The sequence below is a fragment of the Vicugna pacos genome, chromosome 15 (assembly GCF_048564905.1).
Source record: "Vicugna pacos chromosome 15, VicPac4, whole genome shotgun sequence".
In the NCBI taxonomy this organism is placed as follows: Eukaryota; Metazoa; Chordata; class Mammalia; order Artiodactyla; family Camelidae; genus Vicugna; species Vicugna pacos.
This window is the reverse complement of record NC_133001.1, coordinates 6,807,834-6,833,136: the sequence shown is the minus strand read 5'-3', so window position 1 is coordinate 6,833,136 and position 25,303 is coordinate 6,807,834. Positions and strand designations below refer to the sequence as shown.

At 57.4% G+C, this 25,303-nt stretch overlaps 2 protein-coding genes across 4 annotated transcripts in view; both read right to left on the bottom strand.

The window, feature by feature from the left end:
• The window catches only part of SFXN5 (sideroflexin 5), a 110,600-nt gene extending 107,168 nt beyond the window's left edge, over nt 1-3,432 (bottom strand). Inside the window, 1 exon segment of the mRNA XM_006201565.4 lies at nt 3,327-3,432. Coding sequence (XP_006201627.2) covers nt 3,327-3,428 — 102 coding nt within the window. The 5' untranslated portion in view covers nt 3,429-3,432.
• Nucleotides 3,433-4,902: 1,470 nt separating this feature from the next.
• Nucleotides 4,903-25,303, bottom strand: part of RAB11FIP5 (RAB11 family interacting protein 5) — a 39,324-nt gene continuing 18,923 nt past the window's right edge. Inside the window, exons 2-6 of one of the 3 annotated variants that reach the window (XM_031676509.2) lie at nt 19,283-19,719; nt 18,449-19,148; nt 10,657-12,645; nt 7,379-7,568; nt 4,903-7,145 (exon numbers count right to left, since the gene is read on the bottom strand). In XM_031676509.2, coding sequence (XP_031532369.2) covers nt 6,942-7,145; nt 7,379-7,568; nt 10,657-12,645; nt 18,449-19,148; nt 19,283-19,719 — 3,520 coding nt within the window. In that variant the 3' untranslated portion in view covers nt 4,903-6,941. The remainder of the gene's footprint in view (nt 7,146-7,378; nt 7,569-10,656; nt 12,646-18,448; nt 19,149-19,282; nt 19,720-25,303) is intronic. The other 2 variants (XM_015237073.3, XM_072937545.1) reach the window with 2 other exon arrangements.

The following is a 25,303-nucleotide window of genomic DNA, read 5'->3' as shown; positions in this document are numbered from 1 at the left end:
TTAGTTCTGACAAATGTACCATGGTAATCTGAGATGACAATATTAGGGGAAAGTGGATGAGGGTTATACCAGAATTCTGCTATCTGACTTCCACACATTCAAAATTATTTCAAAATTTAAAAAGTTTATTTAGAAAATCTAACCCAAAAAGTGTTTATTTGTTTTAGAGATACCTACTAGCAGGTACAATGAAATAATGGGCTTTGTTTTAAAAATAATTTATTGCTTGGGGGTGGGGGAGGCATATGGATGAAATGAGACTGGCCTTACACTGGTAATTGTTGAAGCTGAGTGATGGGTTTATTGACAATTGTCTCCACTTTTGTCTGTTTGAAATTTTCCATAATAAAAAAGTTGACTGTAAACAAATGAACATGAACTCCGGAACCAGGCTGCCCAGGAAGTTACTGGACTTGTTTGTGTGGCAGTGTTCTCAGCTATAATATAAGGGATCATTGTACCTGTCTCACAGGGTTGTCATGCAAAGAAAGAAGTCAATACACAGAAAAGTTAGAACAATGCTTGGCTATCATTATCATCTTATGGGGAGAAAGATGGCCACAGACCAGAGCCCATCAAGGCAGGCTGTATTTCTCCACCCTCTGACACTGCTCAGCGCCCCTCCTGCACAACATCTTTGAGGAATGAAAGGAAGCGGGTTTTAGGGAGACTCCAGGCATTAAGGAAAGACCTGGATGCCCAGTCTTGCAGGAAGTGCTGATACTGGTTGGGGATTAAGAGTGGTGTCCCTGGAGTGGAGCCCTGGGAATGAGCCCTGGATTATGAATCACTCAGGGGTCAAGGAGCTGAAAGCAGCCAGTGTGGTGGGAAGGAGGGTTCAAGGGTTTGGGTGGGGGTTCCAATGGAGGAAGAAGAGGCTAGCAGGGGTGGGCCATGCAGGCCCTTCAAAATAGAGGTCTTTATCTCAGAAGCAGGGGAATCCACTGGAAGGTGTTTAAGAGTGTTTGCATTGGAGAGGGTGGGGAGTTGCCTGGCTAGATCTGCATTGTTGGGACTCCGCCATGCGGAAGTGGAAGGGATTGGAAGGGGCCAGAGGGCAAGCAGGGAGACAGGTCAGGAGGCTTCTGCTGTGACTCAGGAGACAGATTATGGGGGCTTGGTCTAGGATTCCGGAGGTGGAGACGAGTGGATCTGAGAGATGTTGGAGATGAGAACACTGGGCCTCTGGTTGTATTTAGAGGGTAAAGGAGAGGAAGGCAAGTATACGGGTGACTCCCAGTTTCTTGAGAGTCAACTGGGTGGCAGGTTGGGCCACTTGCACAACCAGGGAGTCACATGGGAGGAGCAGATTCCGAGGAAAGAGAAGTTCCTCGACATGAATGAATATCATGCTTTATGCAGGTCACTATGCTGAAGGGGGGATGCTTCAAAAGCAAATGTAACAAACACTTTTCCTGTCTTCAAAAGTGCTGCCAAAAAGAGATGCCAGCAATGGCTGCCCAAACACAGTGGCCTCAGCTGTGCATTTATGGCTCGAGTGGCGATCACAGCAAAGTGCACAGTCATTAAAGCCACTCAGATTTTCTCAAAGGTCATTGTGTGATGGAGTGTCCCAGGACAGCTACTGGGAAAAAATCAACCCACAAATCTTTATTCAGGACATTACTCGGTGGCTTGCCCCACCTCAGGGTAAGATGGAGACACGGGAAGGGCAAGATCAGACCCTTCTCTCTCTCTGAGGGGTTCACAGGGGTTAAAGAGATGGTCTTTACTTGGAGTAACCACACAGAAAAGTGTTAGAGGACCATACAGCCGACTGCAGTAAAGGCTGACCTGTGAGGATCCCACTTCAGGTAGCCAAAGAGGCAGGCAGGAGAGAGTCTGAGACCTGGTCCCACCAAGGGGTAAGTCACAGGGGGAAGTGTTTGGGAGGCAGGCCTGAGTCTTGAAGGAGAGTGGAATGCGTATGAAGGGCAGGGAAGGGGGTCTGCTAATGAAGGGTCACTCAAGCCCAGGCAGAGGCATTCCTGACAGGTGGAAGGAGGTGGCACCCTTCTCTGGCAGGATGCCTCACACAGCTCCAGTGGGGACATTTTCTCAGAAGACTCAGGAGTGCAGCTCCTTAATTATCAGCAAGGCTCAGTGCACCACTTTGCTGGAGCAGTCCCTGTCCCACCATCATCAAAGCAACCAACCAACCACCGCACCGACCTTTGTACAATTTCATTTCTTCCTGCAAACTTCTTTCTGTCCGCCTCGGCTGCTCCCTATCCCAGGCAAGCCTGGTTCGCTTCGGCCAAGTCTCTTTGCCCCCTTTCCAAACAAAGTCCATTTCCTCAGCGCCGGAGGCAGCAGGGGACCAGGGTAGGCGGCTGCCCGCGGCGTGGAAACGGCCCCTCCCAGCCTGCAACCCCAACCGCACTTCTGGGCTGCAGGTTCGATCTCTGTCTCCTTGGCTGAGGGCGAGTTAGCGACGCCCTGTCGGGGGTCCCGAAGGAAAAAGACCACTGTCACCGTGCCCGGAATTCATACCAGGTCCGACAGAGCCAAGCATTCGACGGCGCCAGCGCCCAGGTGAGGGAGACCCTCCGTGGAGGTCGCAGCGGAGGTGGGGGGCTGGAGCGGGCTCCTGGGGATGTGGACCCTCCGAGCGGCCCGCGGTCCCCGGGGATGACACAGCGTTTCCTCCGCACCCCAGCTCTCCCCGCACGTCCTCGCTCAATCTCCGGCAGGACACCAGCCGGCCGACTCGCTGCGTCAGCGAATCCCCTGCCGGAGGGGGCAGAGGTAGCCGGGAGGCGGGCACCCCTCGGCTCTTGGCCCTAACCCATCGCGCACCGCGGAGCTGGCTTAGAGTGGAGGGATGGGAGCGGGAACGCGGGGCACGGATGCTGCCCAAAGGTGGCTCCGCCGGCAGCTCAGAAAGTCGCCATCCAGAGAAAAGTTAGAAAGCATCTCGGCCACGCCAACTCTCATCCAGGGCCGGACTCGAACTTTCCGCCTGGAGTGGGCGGCTGCACTGCCCAAGCGACCCTGCAGAAGCCGCTCGGACCGTGGTACCCGAATCCCGGGCCGCGGTGGGCAGTGGCCAATCACACAGTGCCTCAGGCGGGAAAGGCTGGAGGGCGCGGTCAGCTGGGGAGTGGCGGTGCCCACGGCCAATAGGGAACCAAGGTGGGAATCCTCGCCCACCCCGCTGACCAATGGGAAAGAGGCGGCTGTGGCCGAGGTTCCCCCAGGCAGTAGCTGCAGGCTTCCCGGTGGCGGCGCGATGGAGATCCTAGGGCTAAAGAGGATTTTGGAGAGGAGTTTGCTTGTCCTCCCTATGCCACCCGCAAACCCTCAAACCGCAGCCCGGTCCTCACCTGCTGGAAGCGGGGTTTGCCCAGCTGGAAGGACGGTGCATCGGTCGAGGCGTTAGCGGCACCAGCCGCCGCCACCGATGCTGTAGTCGCTGTATCCGCCATGGCCACTGACGCCCGCAATCTCCGGCCCTTTTAAAACGTCCCTCCTCGGCCCCCGCCACAGCTGCCTCTCCGGATTGGCCATAAGCAACCGCAGCGAGCTGGAGGCGCAATGGGTTGTGGGGAGTGTAGTTTTCTCGTCATGGAGCTCGACAACCCTAGACTGCGGAGAGTTGCACTCTGAGGCCGGATCTCTGTTCTCGCCGCTAGTTTAGCAGGCGCCGGCAGTCAGTCGGGGAACAGCGTGCTTGTACGACGCTAAAGTCTCGATGCAGGCAGGGCCACTGGCCGACGCCTCGCTGGTTACCTGCCCTTAGAAGTTTGATTTGCTGCGGTGGGCGTCGCTCCTGGAGCTGCTGTCCAGAAAAAGAGCCCTACTGAAGTGGGTCCAACTCTTGGACCAGATGGGCAAGGACTCCAGACGGAGAAGGGTTACCTTGGAAAGCTTTCTACAAGGAATTACACTGCAGAATCTTCACGCGGGTTCCTCTGTTGCCACCCTGCCCATCGCCCTGCTCTCTCCAGCCACTCTGACAGTTCCTGGAGCATGTGGGGCTCTCGCCACCACTGACCCTTGAACATTCCCCGCCCATAAGACCGTAACTTTTTATCTGCCTGACGCTGGCTCTTTCTGGCCTCAGCCTAAACACTACATTTTCCAATCCTTGCCCTGCTTCTGCAAAATTCACTACCTGCTCCTACAGCAGCCAGCACGTTCCTTTTGCAGCCCATGCATTTTTAATTATCTATGGTTTTGAGTATTTGTCTTTCCTACTGTGAGGTCCACAGGGCAGGAGTCGTGACTTTTTGATTCACTGCTATCCAGGAGAAGACTGACAGCAGGGACTCAAATATTTATTGCCCCTGGAGTTAAACAGCAGGGGGTTAAGAGCCCTCCACTACCCCTGGCCAATCAGAAATTTCTCCTGGGCCCAATTCCTGGGTAGAAAGAGAACTGGGAGGCGAGGTTCAGAAATGCTTAACAAGTACCAGCTACAAGGACTTCGGGTAAAGGGGAGTACTGCAGATTGTAGAGCAAGGCACCAGCAGGGACAATAAACACACAGATGCAAAACAGAGCAGCAGATTCCCAGCTTAATTATCTGGTCGGCGAGCCAGACTGGAGGAAGGATAAAAGGGAAAGCTGCCTGTTTTGCCCAGGAAGACAGCAGAAATGTTTGATTTTGACTCTAGAGAACCCCCATCCTTAGGGTCTCCTTAGGCTGATGGCGAAGTGCAGGGTTAGCTCATGTTTGCCCATGTCCATGCCTTCTGAACACTGTACGATCTGTAGCAGTCAGTACCTCATCCATGCTGAACCACAAGAAATGGACTTTTCCTAGCTGGAGGAGTTGTGTCAATTTCTGGTATACAGCATGTTTCAGTCATGCACCATCATCTCGATTTAAGGCTGCCTTCTCTCCCAGGAAGCCTCCTTCATATGCTTATCAAAACAGTAACACAACAGAGCCACCTGCAGTATGTTAATTTTTTATTCTTCATAAAGTGCTCAAAACATGAAGAACAAGCTCTTTATAAACAGGAGTTACAACTACGAAGACAAACAGCAAAAGCAGAACTGTGCCTGCTCCCTGCCCACCCCACGTGCAGCTCTCCACCAAGTTGTGGCTCGGAGCCGAAACAGCCAACAAGAACCCTGGGCTTCAGCTCAGATCTCTTCTGAAGACATCCCCCTGCTCTGGGCCTTTTGGAGCCCCATAATCAAGGGTGAGTGGAAGACCAGGGTCAGGACCGGGACTGAATAGAGTCCAAAGGAACACCTAGTGGAGGAGTGAAGAGACATCCATCCAACCCCCAGTGACCCCTAAAACATGGCCACAGTCTTGAGCACCTGTGGACACTCCTCAGCTTTGACAAGTGGTTCTTAAGGTAGATGACATGACAGGGGCTTTTCCCCATGTGTGGGGCTCCTCTGCTTCCTGCTGTTAGAAGGAAGACATCACCCACAGAACACATCCCCTTCCAAGGCTTTCCAAGTGATCCCACAGGCCATCTCATGAAGAGGGGATCTCACGGAAGCTCTCACCTCATTGGGCCAAAGGTACCCTCCTTCGGCACCTCCTCCCCCCAACAACTTTTGCTGAGGCAGAGTGCCCCCAGCCACCAAAGGTTCCCTGCAGAAGCCACAGGGAAGCCTGCCATGTTTTCTGCAAGCAAACCAGGGGCTGGGCCAAAGGACAGGCACTTTGTTTCAAAGTGCACTGTAGCCAAGCCAGGCAAGGCAATGGGGCAGAAGGGGCAGGCTGGTCAGCACCTAGTGGATCGATGGGAGGGCAACAAAGGCTTTTTGCTAAGTGTAGGCAGAGTGGGGACCCTCCCCCCACTTCCAGACTGTAGTTTTTATCTGAGGACACTCGTCAGTTGGGGCTGAGGGAGGAGGAGAAGATGGCAGGGAGGGTGAGGGAGCAGCAGCAGCTTGGTCAGAACCTTAGCAGAAATGAATTCTAAGGGAGGGGCAGAGCATGTGGCGGGGCTGCCCCCATCCTCCTTTCTTATTCCCAGGACCCGAACAGATCCAACCCCATGTGCTCAACAGGAGGGAAGGGGGACACCACACAGAGGGAGAGGTCTACATCCAGAGGCTTTTGACCCCACCCACAAAAGGCACATTTTAATCGGTTTCCAAAAGTTCAAACCCGGCAGCAGCACAGAGTTTTGGCATCTGGACAGGCAACCAGAACAGAGTTGGAGGTTTGGTCCCCAAACATAAGCAGTCCAAAGCCCAGAGGCGCCCACCCCTTGGAGGTGGGTGAAGGACCACTTCCTGCCAACCTGTCCCAGCTCTCCACACGTTCACACACGACACTCAATGCAAAAGTCAGAAGAGGATGGCGGGGAGTGGCCTGGAGCACACACAACACCTCCCTCCTCCCACCCCGCACTCGCACCACAAACAGCTGAAAAACAAGCAGAGTCAGGACACGGCAGAGACAAGACTAGACCACGCAGACTCCCTGCTCCTGGGGGAAGGAACAGACACGAGGCTGAAAAGCAGGTGCCCTGGTTGCCCAAAACTCACAGACAACTGAGCAGCTTGGTCCCTGCCACAGCCCCAGTTACTAGGAGCACTCCAGAGGCTGGAGGGAGATGGAGAGGACAAGGGTTCAGCCATGGGAAAACTGGGGGTCGTAAAGTATGTCCCAGACACCACATCGAATTGCAGCTCACCCCTGCTCCATCTTGCGGGCTAAATTCTTTGTTCCAATCCCCTGGAGCCCCCAAAGCTAAGGGGTATGAAAATAGGCAGGTGGGAAAGACCCAGGGCTCCAAAAGACACACAAATTGTACTCAGAACTTGATGCTGCCAATGGGAGTCCAAAGGGCCCACTTCCAGCAGCCCAGCTGAGGCAGGAGAGAGGGGGAGGGGGGGTGACAACGGAGGACAGGCTGCACCCAGACCCGGGTGAGAGTGAGTTCAGCGGGAGGGAGGGATGGCGTGAGCCCTGTTGGGGAGTGGGGCTAGGCCACCCCTTCCGGGAACGGGAGTGAAGGGGACTACTTGGGGGTACCGGGGGGGATCTGCAGCAGTGTGGGTGAGGTCTCCATGATCCGCACCAGCAGCCGGTCGATGTAGCTCTCCAGCTCCTGCACGTGCTCGTCCCGCTGGCTCAGCTCCCGCTCCCGCTGCAGGAGCAGGCCGATGAGCTCGTCGTGCGTCAGGTGGTAGTATCTGGCCGACTGGTCCTGCACCCCTGAGTCCTGAGGCCAGACAGAGTGACAGTGAGCAGGGCAGCCTCAGGCCGACCCGCCCACCAGCACCCCAACTTCCCCACACAGGCCCTTGGAGCTGCCTCCGTCCCCGGTGCTAGAGACAGCTGAAATGGCCTCAACAGCCTGCTGGCTGGCCCACCCCACCGGCACCCTGCTCCTGACCTCTCTTTCCCAGCACCACACTTCTGGTCTGACGCCCTTGGCACCCTGCTGGGCCTCACCTTCAGCCTCTTGGCATCCACAGTCTGGCCCACCTGGGGGGCCGGGGCCACAGGCTGGATGCTGCCGGATGTGACTGTCTTGAGCTTCTCCAGCCCGCTGCTCAGGGCTGTGCTCAGACTGGAGCGGGGCTGCTTCCTGTCGGGGCTGCCCTCCACTGGGGCAGCACTGAGGGGCTTCACGGGGTGGGGACTGTGAAGACAGACAGAAGATGTGTTATGGGGAGGGATGGGTGACGCAAGGAAAAGGGGGCCACCTTCTCTGTGGGGCCAGCAGCTCAGCTGGACAGAAACTCACCAGTTGGTGGTGGCTGTCCCTCCTCTCCTCTGCCCTCACTGCTCCTCATGCCACCACTGCCCCCTCCCCGCCTGACTCCCTCAGATCACCGCCCACCTCACAGGGACAGCAGAGGCAGTGGTACAAACTCCTTTGCATCTACACTCAGTCTTCGCCAGAGCCGCCCCGTCCATCTACCCTCCCGCCCTCCTCTTCCCTAGTGTAACATTTCTCTAGGGGGATGATCAACCCTCTGAGTTTCCTAACTCTTCCAGGACTGGGGATCCGCAGGGTATAGGACAGGGCCCCCACTGGCCCATCACAGGTGTTCCTGCTGACGCCACCAGCCCCTCGGTTCTCACCTCACTGACCTCTCTGTGGCACTGACCCTTGGACCACTCACTCCTTCCTTTGCGCTGCTCTCCTTCTTCCTTGTTTCTCCCAAGACCTCCACCTGGTTTCCTGACACCTGGCAGCCCCTTCCCAGTCTTAACTCCTGGTGGGCCCTGAAGTTCTTCCCCCTCTACCCCCTCAGCTCCCACCACCCCCAATCTCCATCTCCAGCCCAGACCTCAACCCTGAGCTCTAGACCCACACAGAGAGTTGCAGGCTGGCTCCATGAGGGTCCTCACCCTTCTCCAGCCTGCCTGCCCTTTCCTGTGCTCCCCCAAGATGAGTGCCAGGCACCGCTAGCCTCCCATGGCTCTAGCCAAAAACCTGGGGTCCCCTCTGAACCCTCCTCTTCTGCTTCAGCCTTGACAAACATTAAGCCCTGCTACCGTCTCTCACACCACCCGCTCCTCTCCAAGCCAGCGCTGATTAAACCTTCCAGCCACACCCGGCTGCTAAGTCCACTCCTCTGGGGCAGCCCTGCCCACCTCCGTTCTGCTCTGGGATAACGATTTTAGCCTCCCCAGGGGCTCCCTATCAAGGTAAGAAAACACAACCTGGCCCCTGCGCTTTCCTCCCGGCCCTCTACTTTCTCATGCACTCCAGCCAGAGAAGAACGTGCTCTCTCAGCTTTAGGTTCTTATCAGAGCTGTTCCTCTGTCTGGAACACTGCCCCTTTGCCTGCTGGCCTGCCAACTCCTACTCCCGTTTCAAAGCTATGCAAGTCCACCTCCTCCAGGAATCCTTCCTGATTCCCCAGTGCTGTCTAAGATGACTGTCCCCTGGGATCCCTCAGCACCCTGTACCTGTCACAGGCACCCAAACTGCAAGCATCAGCCTCCAAACCACGTAACCTGCCTCTAGGGGATCTCTTTAAATTTACACTTGCTTCACAGAGGATTTGGACCATTCATGTGTAGGAAGTAAAACAGCTTAGCCCAAGGCCCTGAACTCCACCCAAGGGAGGCTCACCCAGACCCAGAGAAGCCAGCTCTGATACTCAGCACAGAGCAGTGGATTCAGTGTCACAGCCCCGGGAGGAGCAGCAGAGACCCCAGGCAGGGGGTGGAGAGTAGAGAAAGGACACAACTCCTGCCCACCTAGGAGTTCATGTTAAGGACAGGGGTGTAAAGACAGCTGTCATGCCCCCTAGGGCTGTGCCGGGGGAGGGGAGGAATACCAATGGGGCATAAATACACCCTGAATGGGGAGCCAGGAGGCCTCGGCTCTCGGTATGGTCGCCTCCCTACATCTGAGGGAGCCTGGACCCTGCAGCTCTCATGGGCTCCACTTCCTCATCTGAGAAATGGGGGCAGCTCTACTTGGCCCATCTACCTCATGATGTAAGGAACATGCCAAGTACATATATGAAGCCAACTCTGAAGAGAATAAAACTTCCAGAAAGCGGAGAGTATAAATAGAAGTGGTGCTGGGATGCGGCAGGGCCAGCTGAGGATGCTGTCATCAGAGCAAGGAAGCTGGAACCGCCTCCTCTCTGTCACCTCTGGGAACAGCATCCCCACTTCCCACTGGAACAGCAGTCGGAGCAGCCCCAACTCCTTCCCACCCACTTCTCACGCACCAGCACCGCCCCCGGGGGCTCCCCTTCACAGGCTCACTTTTGTCTTCCCCACTGGATTGGGAAGCCCTTGGGAACACAGCAGGGCTAGCGCCTTTCAGCCCTGTTCAACGGCTGACACACAGTGGACGCTCAGTGAAACTTGGATGACCAAAGGTGTGAGCCAGGGGGCTGGCCATCCAGAGGCTAGTGCTGGAGTCTGCCCTGCTCATCAGACAGCAGACCCTCTGCTCCCCACCGCCGACTTCCTCACCGAGGCCCTAGAGTGCTAGACTCCCTCTGGACTTTGCTGGCCCTGCTAAGTCATCCCGCGTTCCCCAGAGTGACCTGCATCTCCAGACCTCAGCACTGGGCACCCCTCGCCAGCCATCTGGTGAGGTCATGACCTCATAATTTTTCCAAAACAAACCAGTGCCACAGTGACCACAGTCACACAGGCATCCCCTGTCCACTGAGCACAGTCTTAACACATCAGGGCCACCCCCTGAAAGGCACAAATGCAAACCAGTGAGGCACCTGATGGGGCTAGACAAACGTTTTTCTGACGATCATGTATGCGGGGAGCACCGGAGCTTTTCCTTTGTCCTCTAAAGGTATCTTGGCTCTCCCTTCTGACCTCAGTACCAGTCCCTCCCCTCCGGCTCTCTGCCTTCCACAACCTGCTCTCCCAGAGTAGGCTCCATTTGACGAGCTGCACTGCCCCCAGCCCACCCTGAGGCTGAGCACCTGGGCTCTCATCCCCCTTCCCCTGCTGGCCCACATCACTTCCCCTCACCCCACTCCTCACCCCCTGCACCTCATCAGCATCATCCCCAAACTCCTGGCTTATGGGCGTACCTGCTGGTCCAAGGTCCCAAGAGGAAGCAGCCTCAAAGCCAGAACCACGGAAGGCTTCCACCATCCTGCCTTGGGGTGGAGGAGCCCCTCACCCACCCTTGGAGGGGCTGAGGCTGGAATGTGACCAGCACAGCCCTTGGGCTGCTTTGCCCCCCCACCCCCTTCCTCCTGGAGAGTGCTTTCCCGGGGGCTGCTCACCTGGCACTGGGCTGTGGCTCCTCAGCTGGTCGTGTCTCCAAGGGCAGAAGCGCAAGCGGGGAGGCTGGGGTGACTGCAGCGTGGTCCTCCCCAAGTGGGGTTGGGGAGCTCCTAGTGGGGGAGGCTGGCTCCCCGGGGGGCGGGGAGGAAGAGGTCAGGGGCCAGGCTCCAGGCAGGGGAGAGCTTGGAGGGCTGGGCCCCCCATGGCGGTGGCTGGCCCAAGGTGGGAGAGGGGGCGGTGGAAAGGCAGGCTCTGGGGGAGTGGGCAGCTCTTCTGAACCGGAGTGGATGGAAGATTCCCTGGACCCTGGAGGGGATATAGTTGGGAGACTGGGGGGATCCGGGCTACCCTGAGACGAGAAGGGGTTCAAGGCATCCCCCTCCGAGGCCAACAAGTCAGCCTGTAGGGAGCTGCCTGGCAGGGACCCACGCCCCTCTCCTGCTGGTTCCTGGCTCTGGGCCTCAGGAGCCTCAGGGCCTTCTTTTCTCTCTGGAGCCCCTCCGATCTGCTGATTCTGAAAAGCCAAGCTCTTTGAGTAACAGGGTGTGGGGGCAGGGCCCTGAGGGCAGCGGATGGGCAGAGATTGGCAGGGCCCAGACACAGGAGGGCTGGCTTCCTCCATTAGATCTTCCAGGTCTGCTGCACCCAGCGTGGTTCCAGAAGGGCAGCTGTCAGACTCCAGCTCAGGCTTCGCACCCTCCTCCTTGGCCTCGTGGGGACCAGCAACCAGCGTACTTGGGAAGCCATCTTCTCCCATCTCTGACCCCCTGCTACTCAGCACCCCCGCTGCCTCCTCCATCTCTTCCTCTGTCGCCGCCTCCTCCTTTTCCTGGGAATTTGACGGTGTGAAGAGGCGCGGTGGCTTGGGAGGTGGCGTTTTGGGCTGCAGCCCCTCATCCAACACCCACTGGGGTTTGGGCTTGGGCTCTGGCTCCAGCTCCAGTGAGGGAAGCCCCTCGCTCCTCTTGGGGCTCACAGGTTCTGGTGACTCTGGCTGCATCTGGGGAGGAGGCAGCTCATCAGACTCTCCCCGCAGGACTGGTGAGGACGTCTCAGCTGCAGGCGAAATGGTGACCACATCCCACGGCCAGGAGTCATCGACTGTATTGAGCTCGTGGAAAAGCTGGCTTCCACCTCGGGAGGCCTCCTTGTCCTGGTCCTCAGGGGCGCTGTCTGGGCCAGGCAGCCTCTCCCACACACTGATCACTTCTGGGGAGCTAAAGAGAGACGTTGCACTGTCTGCTGGACTCTGCCCCGCTTCCCCTCCTGGGGCCGGCAACTCCCTGTCTGCTTCGGAGTCTGAGGCTCTTGGGTGCAGCCGAGCTGATGAGGAGGGCAGGCCGGCCCCTTCTGACCCGAGGGGCCCCAGGTCAGCCGCACTCGTGCTCTGGTGGTCCAGTCCCAAGTCCAGAGGAGCTCTGGGCTCCAGCCACATGCTGCTCCCACCTCTTCCTCCTCCCCCGGGGTCCCCTTGGGGCTCGGCTGCCTTCATTGTCACGGCCCCAGGGTCTGGGTCATGCAGCCCAGTCACCTCCAGCCCCACTCCTGCAGGGGCCAGTGTCTCACTCCTGGCCTCTGGACGCAGCCTGCTGGCGGCAAAGACGTTGAAGGTGTCGTCCCACTCAGGCAGGGCTTTCCCAGGGGAGGCCAGGGGGATGGGGCTGGCCCTCGAGGCACTAGGGAGAGAGGGAGCAGGTGAAGGAGAGTTTAGTGCTATGTCGGCTATGAGTTCCTCGAAGAAAGGGTTGCTCTGCAGGGAGGTGAGGAACGGGTTGGTGAGACCCAGGAATCCAGATGGGGTGGCTTCAGGGATGGCCGTGGCAGCGGCAGCAGTGGCAGCAGCGGGGGAGGCGGCTGCAGGAAGGTTAGTGCTTAGCATGGGAGCAGCGGTGGAAGCAGGAGTGGGGGGGGCCGGAGCACAGGGGGAGCAGGGGAGGTGGTGAGGAGGAGCAGCTGGGTCAGATTCTACCTGAGGAGACACGTCCAGGCTGTGGAGGGAGACAAAACCGTGAGCCTCCTGGTTAATGCCGAGACTGGAAACGCCCCTGCTGAACACCTGCCCCTGCCCCCCACGTGCCTGCGGAAGTGGGGGCCACAGTGCTACACGGGCTGGGCTGGGGACCCGGGCCAGGGCACGGGGGACGACCCCAACATGAAGAGGCCATCACCCAAGGGGGAAGATTCTGGGCAGCTCCTTTAATCTTCCCACCAACCCCAAGGAGCAAAAACCTACTTTCCAGGTGGGACCCCAACCACTACCCCATGCTGAAGGCCACATGAGGCCAGACTGACTTCTGAAGAACCAGCCAGAAAGCACCTTACATCCCTTCACGGACTTAGACAGAGGAAAGAAAATACCAGCTGACTTGGACTGGATAAAGAGACCAGAGAAAAGCTAGGCCCAGGTATTTGGCTGGACGAAGCCAGCGCCAATAGAATGCAGCAGGCAGCCAGCATTCTGACTCCTGAAACAGCCCTGGTTCTTCCGAGCCCTTGCAGAAACGGGAGGTAATGATGGGCTGTCATCAGGCACGACAAGGTGTCAGCCGGAGAGAGCCTGGCCTTCTCACTCCTGGGAGGGGTACCATAACTGGCCAAGCAGGACAAGACATGGCCGAGGACCTCTGCTATCAGGCGTCCACCTGGACACTCCCCAGGACACAGACAGAAGGCCAGAAAGACTGTGCGGGAGAAAAGGGGCGACCAACACTTCCGTTTTCAGCAGCCTGACAATGGTTTGCAGCTGCCTTGCAGCTGCGCCCACCTTCAGACCCAGACCTCAGCGGTCCCATCCTCCAGCCTTCGCTCCAAGCCCCGAGAACCCCATTCCTCGACCCCTGCCTGCCCAGGTGGAAACGTCCTGGGGAACTCCTCCACATCCAGCTCCTTCACTCAAGCTGCTCCTTCCCACGAGGAAGCTCTGGGGATAAGCCCTGTGGCCACAGAAGCCAGGCTCCGCCAGTCAGCCCACGAGGAAGAGGGCTGGGGTGGGGGGCACCTATGGAAAGAGGCTCCGAAGTCTGGAGCCAGGATTCTTCCAGGAACCCAAGGCCCAGACGGAGCAGGCCCCACACAGAGTTGGGCAAAGGCAGGGCCAGCATGTCCGCAAACACCGAGATGGGCAATGGGAAGGAGTCCAGGTCAACCAGCAGCACAGGTGGGCTTTCTAGACAGGCTGGAGTCTACGCACCCAGCCTCACAGGCAGGACACAGCCAGTCCCAAACCTCTGAGCTTCTCTTAAGAATCCAGCTTCCAGAGACTCTCCTGACCCTGTTTTTGCCCTACAATAACTCCCAGTCCAAGAATGGGTTCTCAGTCTCACATCCCCGCCTAGAGACGGAGGAGGGGAAGGTAAAAAGTCGTGGCCTCTCCCACCCTACCCGGGCTTCCCAGCATGGCTCTGCCTCTACGGGCCAGACATGGTGAAGACAATTAAAGGGGAAGGATCCTGGGCCCAGGGTCTCATCCCTTCTCCCTTCATCCAGACATGTCTCCCTTGGGGACCAAGGAGAAGCAATGTACCACCACCACGTGGGTGAACTCCGTGCCCTCAGCCCACCCCCACCACTGGAGCACCCATTCCAGACACAGCCCAGCCCTGCTGGCAGGGCTCAGCCCCCAGGAACAGGGCTGGGGCACCCTTAGCCATCTCTCCCCAGTCCCCTTTACAACAAGTGGACAGAGGAGTCTGAGGGAAGCAGCTCTATCAACATTAAACAGCACCAAGCATAGCTCTACACCCCCTCAGCCCTGGCCCGGGCCCACTCACCCTTGCTGTCTGGCAGCAACCTGGCTGACTGTCAGAACCACAGGGCAGGAGACTGGCAGGGAAAGAGCTGGGAGCCCCGGCTCAGCTGGCAACCCTCCCCACGCTGGCTCCCCAGAGGTGCACACAACCCCGTTGGTATGGAACCAGCAGAGGGCTCTTCCTGGAGGAAGATGCTCCGGGTGCCAGGCCTGGCAGGCTCCCCAGGGCCAGCGCTACCTCTGAGAGCATCCTGCCCATCCCTCTCACCCAGGAACACGTCCTCCTCTCCTGACGCCTCCCTCGCCCTTGCTCCACACCGAGTGCACATTCTGAAGGCCCTCCCTTTAGAAAGTCCCCTCCCTACCATTCCACCTGGCACAGATCAGAGACATGCTCCCACGTGTGGTCATCTCTGCAGGGTGCACTCTGAGGACAGAACCCACCGGCTGGCTTAGCACAGTCCGTCTCCCCGCCAAGCAGCAGAGGCTTCAACACATGCTGACTTTTCTTTTAGGACCAAAAGTTGGGGAAAGAAATCAGAAGTCCAAACGTCGCTGCCCCTTCAACCAGAGGGAGAAAAACTTCAGGGCCCGGAGGAACCTGAGAACAGTTGGACGAACCTGCCACTTACTGCAGCAATCGCCTCTCCACTCCGACAGCGCCCCTCTACTTAAACACAGCCGTGGCTGGCTCATGAGCCCCTGGAGGCCAGGTTTTGCTGCTGGACATCTCTCCCTTAGGCTGAGATGAGCTGTGTGTCCCTGTTACTTCCGCACACTGGCCCTAGAGGTGGCACGTGGCTCTGTAAAGGCTCTCCACCAGGCAGTCCCCCAAAAGGCCAAGGGCAGACTTTGAGTATCCCTGTCCCAGCCAACATGCCCTGCAGCCAGCCCTCCTGAGGCCCCATCTCTGGCATCTGTCTGAGAAGTGCCCCAATGTCCAGGAAACGTGACTGGACACATCCTCTCCCTTCATCTGGGTACAATGAGGTGACATGGTGGAGCCTTTTAGTAAGCTGTAAATAGGGAGGCCATATTTTCCAAACCAGAACATTTTTAATATAGTAAAGAGGCACCAGTAACTATGCCAGGAAGACAGGCACAAACAGGACTTACGGTCACACTAACTCTAAGTCACCAGACACACATCATTTACACCACCGAGACGCCCCCGAGACCACGAGCTCCTCAGCAGCCAGCCCACGCTCTAGGCTCATCAGGACCTCGCTGTCCACCACCTGGTGAGGGGCTGGGGTGCATGCAGAGATTGCTAAGGCCACCATGACACACCTGGCCCTCTATGTTGGACCACACTTACCCCCAGTGAAAAAACATGTTTGTACCCAACACTTGATCGGCTACTGTGCACAAGGTTCTATGGTGAGTGCGAGGGGAGGGGACAGAGGGGCTTGAGGTGACCTTATACATATCCTAGAAGGGTCAGAAAGGGACAGACACAAAGAAAGTCCACTTTGGCCCTGGGGGGTTTAACACACCCGGTCCTGATGGTCCTAACACCCACTAAGTAGCCTGGGCTGCAGCTCACGGCGGATGGCTCGCAGCAGGGCTGGTGAGCAGGGATGAGTCCCGTGGCCTAGACCTCAACCATCCACTCCCTTCCACGCACACAAACTGGTGCGGGCAGGTGTAACAGTCACGGGACCTGGCAGATGAGGGCCAGGTCGGGGGGAACAGAAGGACCATCTTCCTGGCCTCTCATACTCTGGTTCCTTCTCTTCCAGCTGCTGCCGTCTCCAATAGTAACAGCTTTTTTCTGGATTCTGTGCACAGCACACAATGCTTCCAGCCTCTCCACAGGGCCTCAGTGCCATGTGGGAGCACTAGAGGGCGCCGCTGCCCTGCCTAGCAAGGAACACCCAGCAATGGGCAGCGGCAGCCCCAGGGCACAGGCACCCAAACCTCTGGGCAGGTGGACAGGCTCCCCGTGGCCCAGCTGGGGACCCCGCAGCTACACGCTGTCACTCCAGTTCTAGGTGTCCAACCTATGGCTTCCTGCCTCGAGTCGGCTCACCTCATTCTTACCTCAAAAGCCCTAAGCAACCGATGGGCAAGCACCAAGGGTCGCTTTTTCCAGGCCAGCCTTCCCTCCAAGGTACACAGGGCTAGGGTGATGCTGACGGAGCTCAATGTCCAGGTCCCACACCTCTGCTGCCCAGGCCACTTTACCCAAACAACAGCCCCTCCCACCCTGCCTGGATGCAAAGCCACCGCCTGCAAATGGGCCCCACGGAAGGCAGGAGGCCCCACCTGCCCTCCAAGCTGCTGAGGACAAGCTCAGAAGGACAACCTCAGCCTCCTTATGTTCACAGTGACCCAACTTCTCTCGACTCTGAAAGGCCATCAGGAGACATGGAGGAAGAGAAGGAAAACGAAGGCTGTAAGCAGGAGCAAGGCTAACCCCCACATCATGCACAGTCATGGCCTACAGAGGTCTGGGCCCAAAGCCTGGCACTCGCCCAGAAACCACCTCACAGGGAGATGTTCCCCACGTCTGGAAAAAGCCCAGAGACACCCCACGGACAACAGCGCGGAGACCATGGTCTTGCTCCTTCTGGCTCCTCCCAGCACATGCCCCGTCAGGTCTCCTGCCATCTCCCTCCATCCAACCACCTACAATGTCTCTGAGTTGTCCCAGGGCCACCGGGCTCAGCTTGGGCATCTGAGAAAGGCCCATCCCCTTGTTCCCCACCTTGCCCGAGGCTGCAGTGGCCAGCAGCTCCCCTGGGCTCCGGTGAGTAGGGGCTAGGCAGTAGGGACAAAAGCCACTCCTAAGCAGGGGAGGCATCACCCAGAGACTGACCCTCCATGTCTGTGAGGCTATACGGAGGGCTGCCAGCTGGCCATGGCCCAAATCTAGAACATCCCTACATTTCTCTCCCTGCTCCTCTGGGCAAACTCAGAACTTCACAGGGAAAGAGAAGAACCAGGACTTCAGAAGTCCTCTCCCCTCTGCTGGGGAAGAGGTTTAGAGCCCCTCCCTCTGCCCTCTCTCTTGACCCTTTTACCACTGTGCCCAGTCTTCCTACCCCATCTCCAGCCCATATATCCACTGAGGGGGAGGGGCAGGCTTGCTGAGAGAATGGAGACAGCTGCCCTTGCCACATCAGCGGGGGGTGTCACAGATACTCCTTCCAGGGCTGGCCCCAGGCCCTTGGGGCAGGGGGACACCTGCTCTTGGCTGAGGCCCAGAGCCCCTCCCTGGGCCCTGCTGGACAATGCAGCAGCCTCTGCTGGCTGTGAGTTAGGAAGAGGCCAGAGGGCCAGAGTGGGGGTTAGGGGTTCTGCCCAGGGCCGAGGCTGAATGACTCCCACCTCCCTCTCCTGGATGCGACTCAGCAATATTCACAACGCAGCAGCCATCATCAGCACCTGCCACCCAAGACCGAGCGACACGAGAGTCACAAGAGCCTCCAAGGACAGAGACGGGGGTTATAGATTTCAGAGGAGCTGCCCACAGCCTCTGGCCAGGCCAGGGGAGCAACCAGGGGTGCAACCAGGGGTGAGTGTGTGGGCCGGGGGGTGGGTGCATCAGTTACTCAACTCCCATCTCTCAGACAGAAGAGGGCACAGAGCCAGCGGGGAGAGCTGGTGGGAAGCCATGTAGCTTCAGAGAGGGTGGGGGAAGTCTGGGATGAGTCTCCTGTCCCCAGCTCTCCACCTGCCAAAGCTTAACGACCTTGAGGCCAGTGGGCAAGAGGTGGAGGTTGGGAAGCAAAGAATTCATACAAATGGCCTTTTCTGCTTTTCTTCTATTCCTCCCCCTCCCTCAGGGGATGGGTGTGCCAACTCAGGAAGTGAGGCCTGCAGGACCCTCAGGCCTCTGTGCCCTTGCAACTCACCTGTGTCCACGTGCAGACAAGCCTTGGCTTAGAGAGGCAGGGTTCCCCCGCTCAACCATGCAAAGCCAGAGCCCCAGCAGCCTGCCCAAGGGCCCGTCTGCTCCATCCTCCCTGCCCCAGGGTTCAGTGCAAACACCCCAGCATCCTTCCCAAAGATCAAAGCCGGTCTTGCCAAGGACATACCTGGGTTTCTGAGTTGGTTCCTTGGCTTCTCTCAAGCCAAACCAGCTACTTTTGGCCTTTTCCTCCCCACTGGACGAGTGGTGGGGGGAGGCCCCCAGACTGGGACCTCCCTTCTCCCCTAGAGAGCCTCGGCGCCCCATCTCACTCCGACTCAGCCCCTGGTGGTGATGGTGGAAAAGGCCCATCCGAGGCTTCCGCTCCTCCTTCCGGGCTCCCTCCTTCTCCGACGCAGCCTCAGAGGAGGCCACCATGGGTGTGGCGACCTGCACTGGCTTCCCCTCTGCGGGCCAGGCCCCCGCCTCCTCTGTAGAGCGGCTGGCCCCAACAGCCAACACTTTGGCCTGAGAGCTCAGCTCCTCCTGTCCAGGCACCGCCTCTGAGCTGCTGGTGCAGCGGCTGCCCCTGCCCCAGGAGTCATCTGCAGACCGCGGCCCCTCCTCGGAGGGCCGGGAAGAGACACTGTGCAGGGAACTGGAGGGTGGAAATGGGCCCGAGATGGAGCTGCGGTGCCGCGGGGGGCCCTGGGGCTCCTCGTTGTAAATGTGGCTCCCATTGACACAGAGGGAGGAGCGGGAGGCCCCATTGAGGTGGCCCTGAAGATCAAGAAGGGCCCGCGGAGCAGTGGCTCGCATCTGGCTGGCCTCGTCGCTGTAGGTCCTTTTGTGGGTGAGCAGCTTGGGGGACTGCACAGAGTCCCTGCCTGGAAAGGAAGCACACGTGCAGTTAGGAGTTAGCGCCTGAAGAGAGCCCGGCTTCCTGGCCAGCCCTCCCCACACCTGGAGGGGAGAGGCCGCCCGCCCCGCCCCAGGGAGGCATGGCCCGTCGCGGGCTCACCCCCTTCGGAGGACAGCCAGCTGCTGCGGCTGGGCGAGCGCGTGAGGAGCTCGGCACCGGGGCCCTGGTAGGCCAGGCTCCCGCTGGCCGAGGACAGGGTGCTGTCCGAGCCCAGCGAGGTGTTGGACTGGGTCAGGGAGGACTTCCGCAGCTTGTTCCGCAGGAAGAAGCCTTTGGCTTTGCCCATCTTGCCCAGGCTGCCCAGCTCGGGGTCCTCGAGGGCGCTGCTCGGGAGGATGGCGGAGGCGGATTCCAGATCAAACTTCTTCTTGCCCTTCATCTTGTCCTTGATCTTGCTGAAGGGGGACCGTGGCTTGTCCTTCACGGACAGGTCGAACATGCTGGCGCTGAGGTTGTTGTGCGTGAACTGGATGGTGACCTGGATCTCTCCGCGCTCCTTCTCCTTCTTGCCCGACTTCGAGTGCAGCTTGTACCACCTGCAGGGGTAGAGGTGGGGGGTCCGGTCACAGGCACCTCCCAGAGCCCCTCCCTGCTTTGGGAGCCATGACTGCCTCTCCCCGAAGGCTCCTGCTCTGACACAGACCCTGCCTTCTAGGCCATAGGAATGGCTCAGAAACTACCCACAACTTTTTTCCATGATGGAGGAAACCACATCCTGAGAGGGGAAGCTCCTTGGCACTCCCAGGCAGGGCGGCCATGCCACCCTCTCACCCTGGCACCTTCCCTGGAGCTCAGAGACCTCCCCCACCCCAAGCCCCCTACACCTGAAACTCTGAGGCCCAGAAGGGCAAGGCTGGGTCTGCGAGGGACTCCTACGACTCCAGGCCTCAGATCTGCAGACACACCTACCCACATTTTCCCCTGTTTACATCATCTCCTCTGGCTAGTCCCAGCCAAAGCCCTGCTCTGAGCCACCAGTGAGCCCAGGAAAGAACAGCTCACCCCGGGGACCAGGGCCAGGAACACAGGAGCATTACTGCATATACACACACACACTTCACTCACTCAATGACTCACCCCAAGCCCTACGAGGTACACCTCTGCAAGATGGGAGGAGCAGAAATGACAGCATAAAGGGGCCTTAAGCAAGAGACCCAGGGACGGGGAAGGGCACTCATTCATCTGTGAGCACGCACCGTGTGTTACAAAGGAGCGCAGGGGTTCTCATCTCACTTCCATTTACACCCCACAAGCCTGGGAGGTCTGACACGCTACTTGGATTTTACAGATCAGGAGGCCAAAGCTCAGTGTAAAGTAACTCATCCAAGAACAAGCAGCCAGGAAGGAGACTCTAATTAATAATAATGCATCGATATTGGCTCATCAATTATAACAAATGTATCACACTCATGTCCGGTGTTAATAACAGAGGGAACCAGAGCAGGAGCAGGTGTGAGGGAGTAATATGGGAGCTCTCTGTACTTTCCACTCATTTTTCTGTAAACCTAAAATTGCTCTAAAAAATGAACTCTATTAAGTAAAAAAGAAGAAGAGACAGTGTGCACAGAGAACACAATGAGCAAGAAACTATCAAAGAAAGAACACGAGAAAGTTTGCTGAACTGAAGGACACCAGCACCAGCACAGAAGGGCCCACGAGCACAACGAACGCAGGAAGACCCACCCAACGGGCATCACCGAGGTTTCAGGACACAAAACGGCTCCCACAGAGGGGACACAGGTTCATACATTCAGGGATTAGAATACCCCTAGCATCAGGTCCTTGTTAGCAACACTGGGCACCATGCGGAGTCATGCCTTCAAAATTCTGAGGGAGAAGCTTTCTAGCACAGAATTCTAGATCCAGCCAATCAAGCATGAATGTGGAATAAAGCCTGGTGGAGATGGTCAAATTGGTCACCAAAGGGCTCAAAGTCCCTAAGTGCACACACGCATGGCACACACACAGCACCCACACCACACACACACAAACACTGCACACTGTACCACATCCCACACGTGTCAGTCAGGGCCGTGGCGGTCATCTCCCACCTAAGATCTGCCCACCCCACAGCACCAGCTCCCTGAGCTCCTCATGGATATAAAAGAGGCTGGGAGAGGGAGACCTGTGTGAAAAGACCCTATACATCCCAATGTCCAGAATTAAGTCACTGCAAGGTGGTGTAACCTTAAAAAAAAAGTCTTCTTGGGGGCACTTCCAATTGCACTTCTTTGAAAAAGTCCATCATGACTAACCCTCTGTGTGCCCATCATGGGTGCCCATCGTGGGCTATGCGCCTGACCTCTCCTTGGTGACCCCTTGATGGCTGTGAGCCTGGGCTGGGCTGTTGGTTTTCCTTCCCAAACCTGAGAGACCATCCCCTGCAAAGGCTGGGTCAGGACAGACGGTGACATAAGCAGGGAGGGCGGAGGGCCAGCTCAGAGGGGGTGTGTCTCCATGCTCTCATACAGAAGATCCTGGTAGTTTCCAGTATTTTTTATTGCTAGTTGTTCTGCAGTTAGTCGTGGTCTTGGTGTGTCTGTGAGAGGAGGTGCGCTCCAGCCCCTTCTACTCCGCCACCTTGAAAGGAAGTCCTCCCGTGCTCTCATAATAAGCAGGTGCAGGGGGAGATGGGGGAGGCGGGGTGGGGAGAGGAGTGAGCAGAGAAGAGAGCTAAGACACACTGATGTGTGTGGTGTGTGAGGATGTGTCTGGGGCATGTGGGGACGTTTAATAGCAAGATGAACCAGCTAGCATCAGCATCCTCACATCCTGCTTTCTCAACCCAATGCCCACCCTGGGCCTGATCCTTCTAACTCTTTCAAGGCCAGGTCACTTTGCCCAGACCTGGAGTGGGACCCATTTAGCACAGAAAGGTCCTGGGAGGAGAGGCAGAAGAGAAACGTATGGCCTCCAGCCCCAGATCCACAAAGCCCAGAGCAACGGGAATCAGCAAGCGCAGACATCCTGCACGGGGGCAGAAAGCCCAGGGCCCTCAGCCCCAGCCGGGAGCGCTCCACACACCACAGCACTGACAGTGCTGATCTCTGGGGGTGAGGTTGCAGGGAACTGTCACTTCCTACATTGTCTATTTTTGTCCTGTTTGAATTTTTTATAAGGAGCATATATTACTGTCGTAAGAGGACAAAGAGACAAAAGAAAATTCCTGTTCCGATCTTATCCCCTCAGTTGCCTGAGTCACAGAACGGGCTGCGTGCCTCTCCCTCCAGCCTCTCGATGAAGAAGGATGCATCACTAGCCCAGGCTGAGGCTCAGGTCCTCGGCACAAAGGATCCTTGTCCCCTGCCCTTCCCAACCCCCTCCCCTATAAAGTCACCTCTGCTTCTCCCGCTCTCCCCAGGGAAACTGGGGTTCTTTCTCTGAACCTGCTCTTCAGGGAGGCCGGGAGGGAAAAGAAAAGACTTTCCTCAACATTTTCTGAGATTCCCTCATCCAGAGCAGAGTGAGGCTGAGAAGGGCGGTGACCTGCCTCTGGACCCCCAGTCACTGTTGCCATCCATCTCCCTGTTGGTCCAGGACATGACTGACTGGACCCTGCCAGGCACTTGAGAGCCCCTAGGACTCAACCAGGGCAGGACTTCTCCCAGAAGTGTGACCCACACAGGCTGAGATGGCAAAGCCACGCAACCAACAGCTCCCGGACAAAGGCCTGTCACTCCCATCCACAGCTGAGACCTGGCCGAAACCAATCAGGAGTTGACCACGGCCTCAAAACACATCCGGATGGCAGCTCACAGGCAGAGTTCTCGTCTTCAGAGCTCTACAGCTGTGGCACCTGCACCTGCACGCATCAGTGTGGGGTTTCTTTTATACCTTCCCCTACCAAGGACACCACCTAAAACCTGCTGAATTAGAAGGGTCAGGCCTGGAAATCTATACTTTCAGGCGGAGGGGAGTCCTTCCTCAGGTGACTGAAGTCACCAGACCCAGTGTGAGAACCACAGTAAGATGTCCCCTGCCTGCTCTGCATCACCTCACGGATCAGAGACCAACCTTCCCTCCACCTGGGTGCATCGTCAAGGACACTCAGGCGGTACCCAGAAGAAAGCTGCGTCTCTCCCCTGCCCAGCGAAGGCTTGCCTTCCCAAGTCCTGCTCTTCTGAAAGGACTGACCGGAGAAACACTCATCCCTTCCCCAGGAGGAGACTGTTTATCAGAGGAACACACGCATGGGGGAGGGGCGGGCATTAAGTACTTTCTATAAATAAAGAGTGCTAAAATGAACACGGCCTCCACGGAACTACTTCCGAAATGGCTCTCACCCGGAAAGGAGGAAGGGCAGTGATCCTGCCCCGATACCATTCCCCTGACACCTGCTCAGTTCTCAAAGCCGGGGCTCCTCAGCCCCTACAGCATGTAAATCACCAACCCGCACATCCTTCACTGCAGGTACTGAACTGCTCCACCTGCATCGCACCCACCTCAACTCCTGCGCTGGCTGGGCACCTGAACTGTCCAAGGCCCAGGGAGCTCGTGCTCAGGAAACACGGGCTTTGACAAAGATGATCATGATCTGGGCCTTGTCCCAGGCATGACTGCAGCCAAGACATGATGGACACCATCAGGAAAGGAGCAGTAAGAGAAAATTTCTTGCATGTGAGAGGTATAAACGCTGCTCTTCAGAAGTGACATATATCAGTGCTTCTCAAATTGCAAAGTACAAAAGGATCTCTGAGTCTGGTTAAAATGCATATTCTGATGTGATGGGTGCACGTGGGCCTGAGAAGCTCCATTTCCACCCGGCTTCCGGGAGATGCTCATGCTGCTGCTGGCCTGTGGACCACACCTGAGCAGGGGTATACAAGTGACCAGGGCTAGAGGACCAGCAGAGCTAGCCTGACTGCATGCTCTCTGTGTGCCAGACCCTGGGTCTCTTTTACCATCCACATGGTCCAGGAGACAAGATCCATTATTCTCATTCTGTAGATGAGGCAACTAAGTTACAGAGGTTTGTGACTTGCCCAAGGTCACACAGCTAGTAAGTGATACAGCCAGAACTTGAACTTGGAGGTGCCTAACTCCCAGCCTATGTCCTTAACCTTCAAGGGGCAGCATTTCTCATTAAGCTGAATGCAAACCTTGGGCCTCCAGCCACTCTGAAAGGACAAAGGCTGGAAAAGGTCTCGAGTACAGCACTGAGGCCTGAAGAGGCACAGAGCTGGGGTGTGAAGACCAGAACCCCCTTCAAAGGGTCAGCACAACCCCAGAAGGACAGAGCCCTGAAGGGAGCCTTGGGGTTCTGGTCTGTCACCAGGCCATTAAAACCATGTCTGAGAGCAGCCCAGCCTCCTCCAGGAGCCATCAGCACCCAGACTTCCTGGGCTGGGGTGATGGGGTGGGGGGCAGGGGGCAGAACCACAGAAAAGCTCTAAAAGGGCCCTTGCTCAGCAACCAAACCTCCCCCAAGCTCCCTCGGCCTGACAAAGTCCATCAGGCCCAGTGTGGACTTAGGACTCAGCCCTCAGCCTCCTCCCCTGCTGGACCCCTCCCCACCCTCTGTAGCGGCAGAGGACAAAGGTGAAATGATGGGGTTGGAGGTGAGGGGTGGTAGCTGCCTCACTTGTTACCAAGATTATAGCCCTAGTTATTCCTGCTGGTGGGGCTCCCAGGCCCAACGTACCCAGCTCCCCACCCGCTTCTCAGTAAACAGAGCCGGGCTGACAGTTGCCATGCAGCATCACTGGAGAAGCTCGCCACTCTGGGAGAGCCGACCTAGGGCAGGTGTCAAACACACACATGTAAGTGCCAGGGTGGCTCCTGCCACACTGGGGGCGGTGGGGGCCGTGACAGCCACAGGCCCAGGCCCAGGCCCAGCTGACTTGTCTCCAATTCTTATTGAAACCAAGTCACCCCAAAACTGAGGTCCCCTGCCAAGTTCATAATTAATCTCTCTATCCGAAACCTTATTCCCTTCCTTGCCCCATCCCTGCTCACCTTAGGATCGAGGAGTATCAAAGAGAGCAGGAAACTGAAACCAAGCAGGACCCTGAGGGGCCTTCCTGGGTACAAAAGCCCCTCCATGTTCCCTGTTTCTTGTTATTAGAAGAAAATGGCTTTAGTCTCCCAGGCCTTCCCTGAGTTCCAAATAGCAGACTCAAG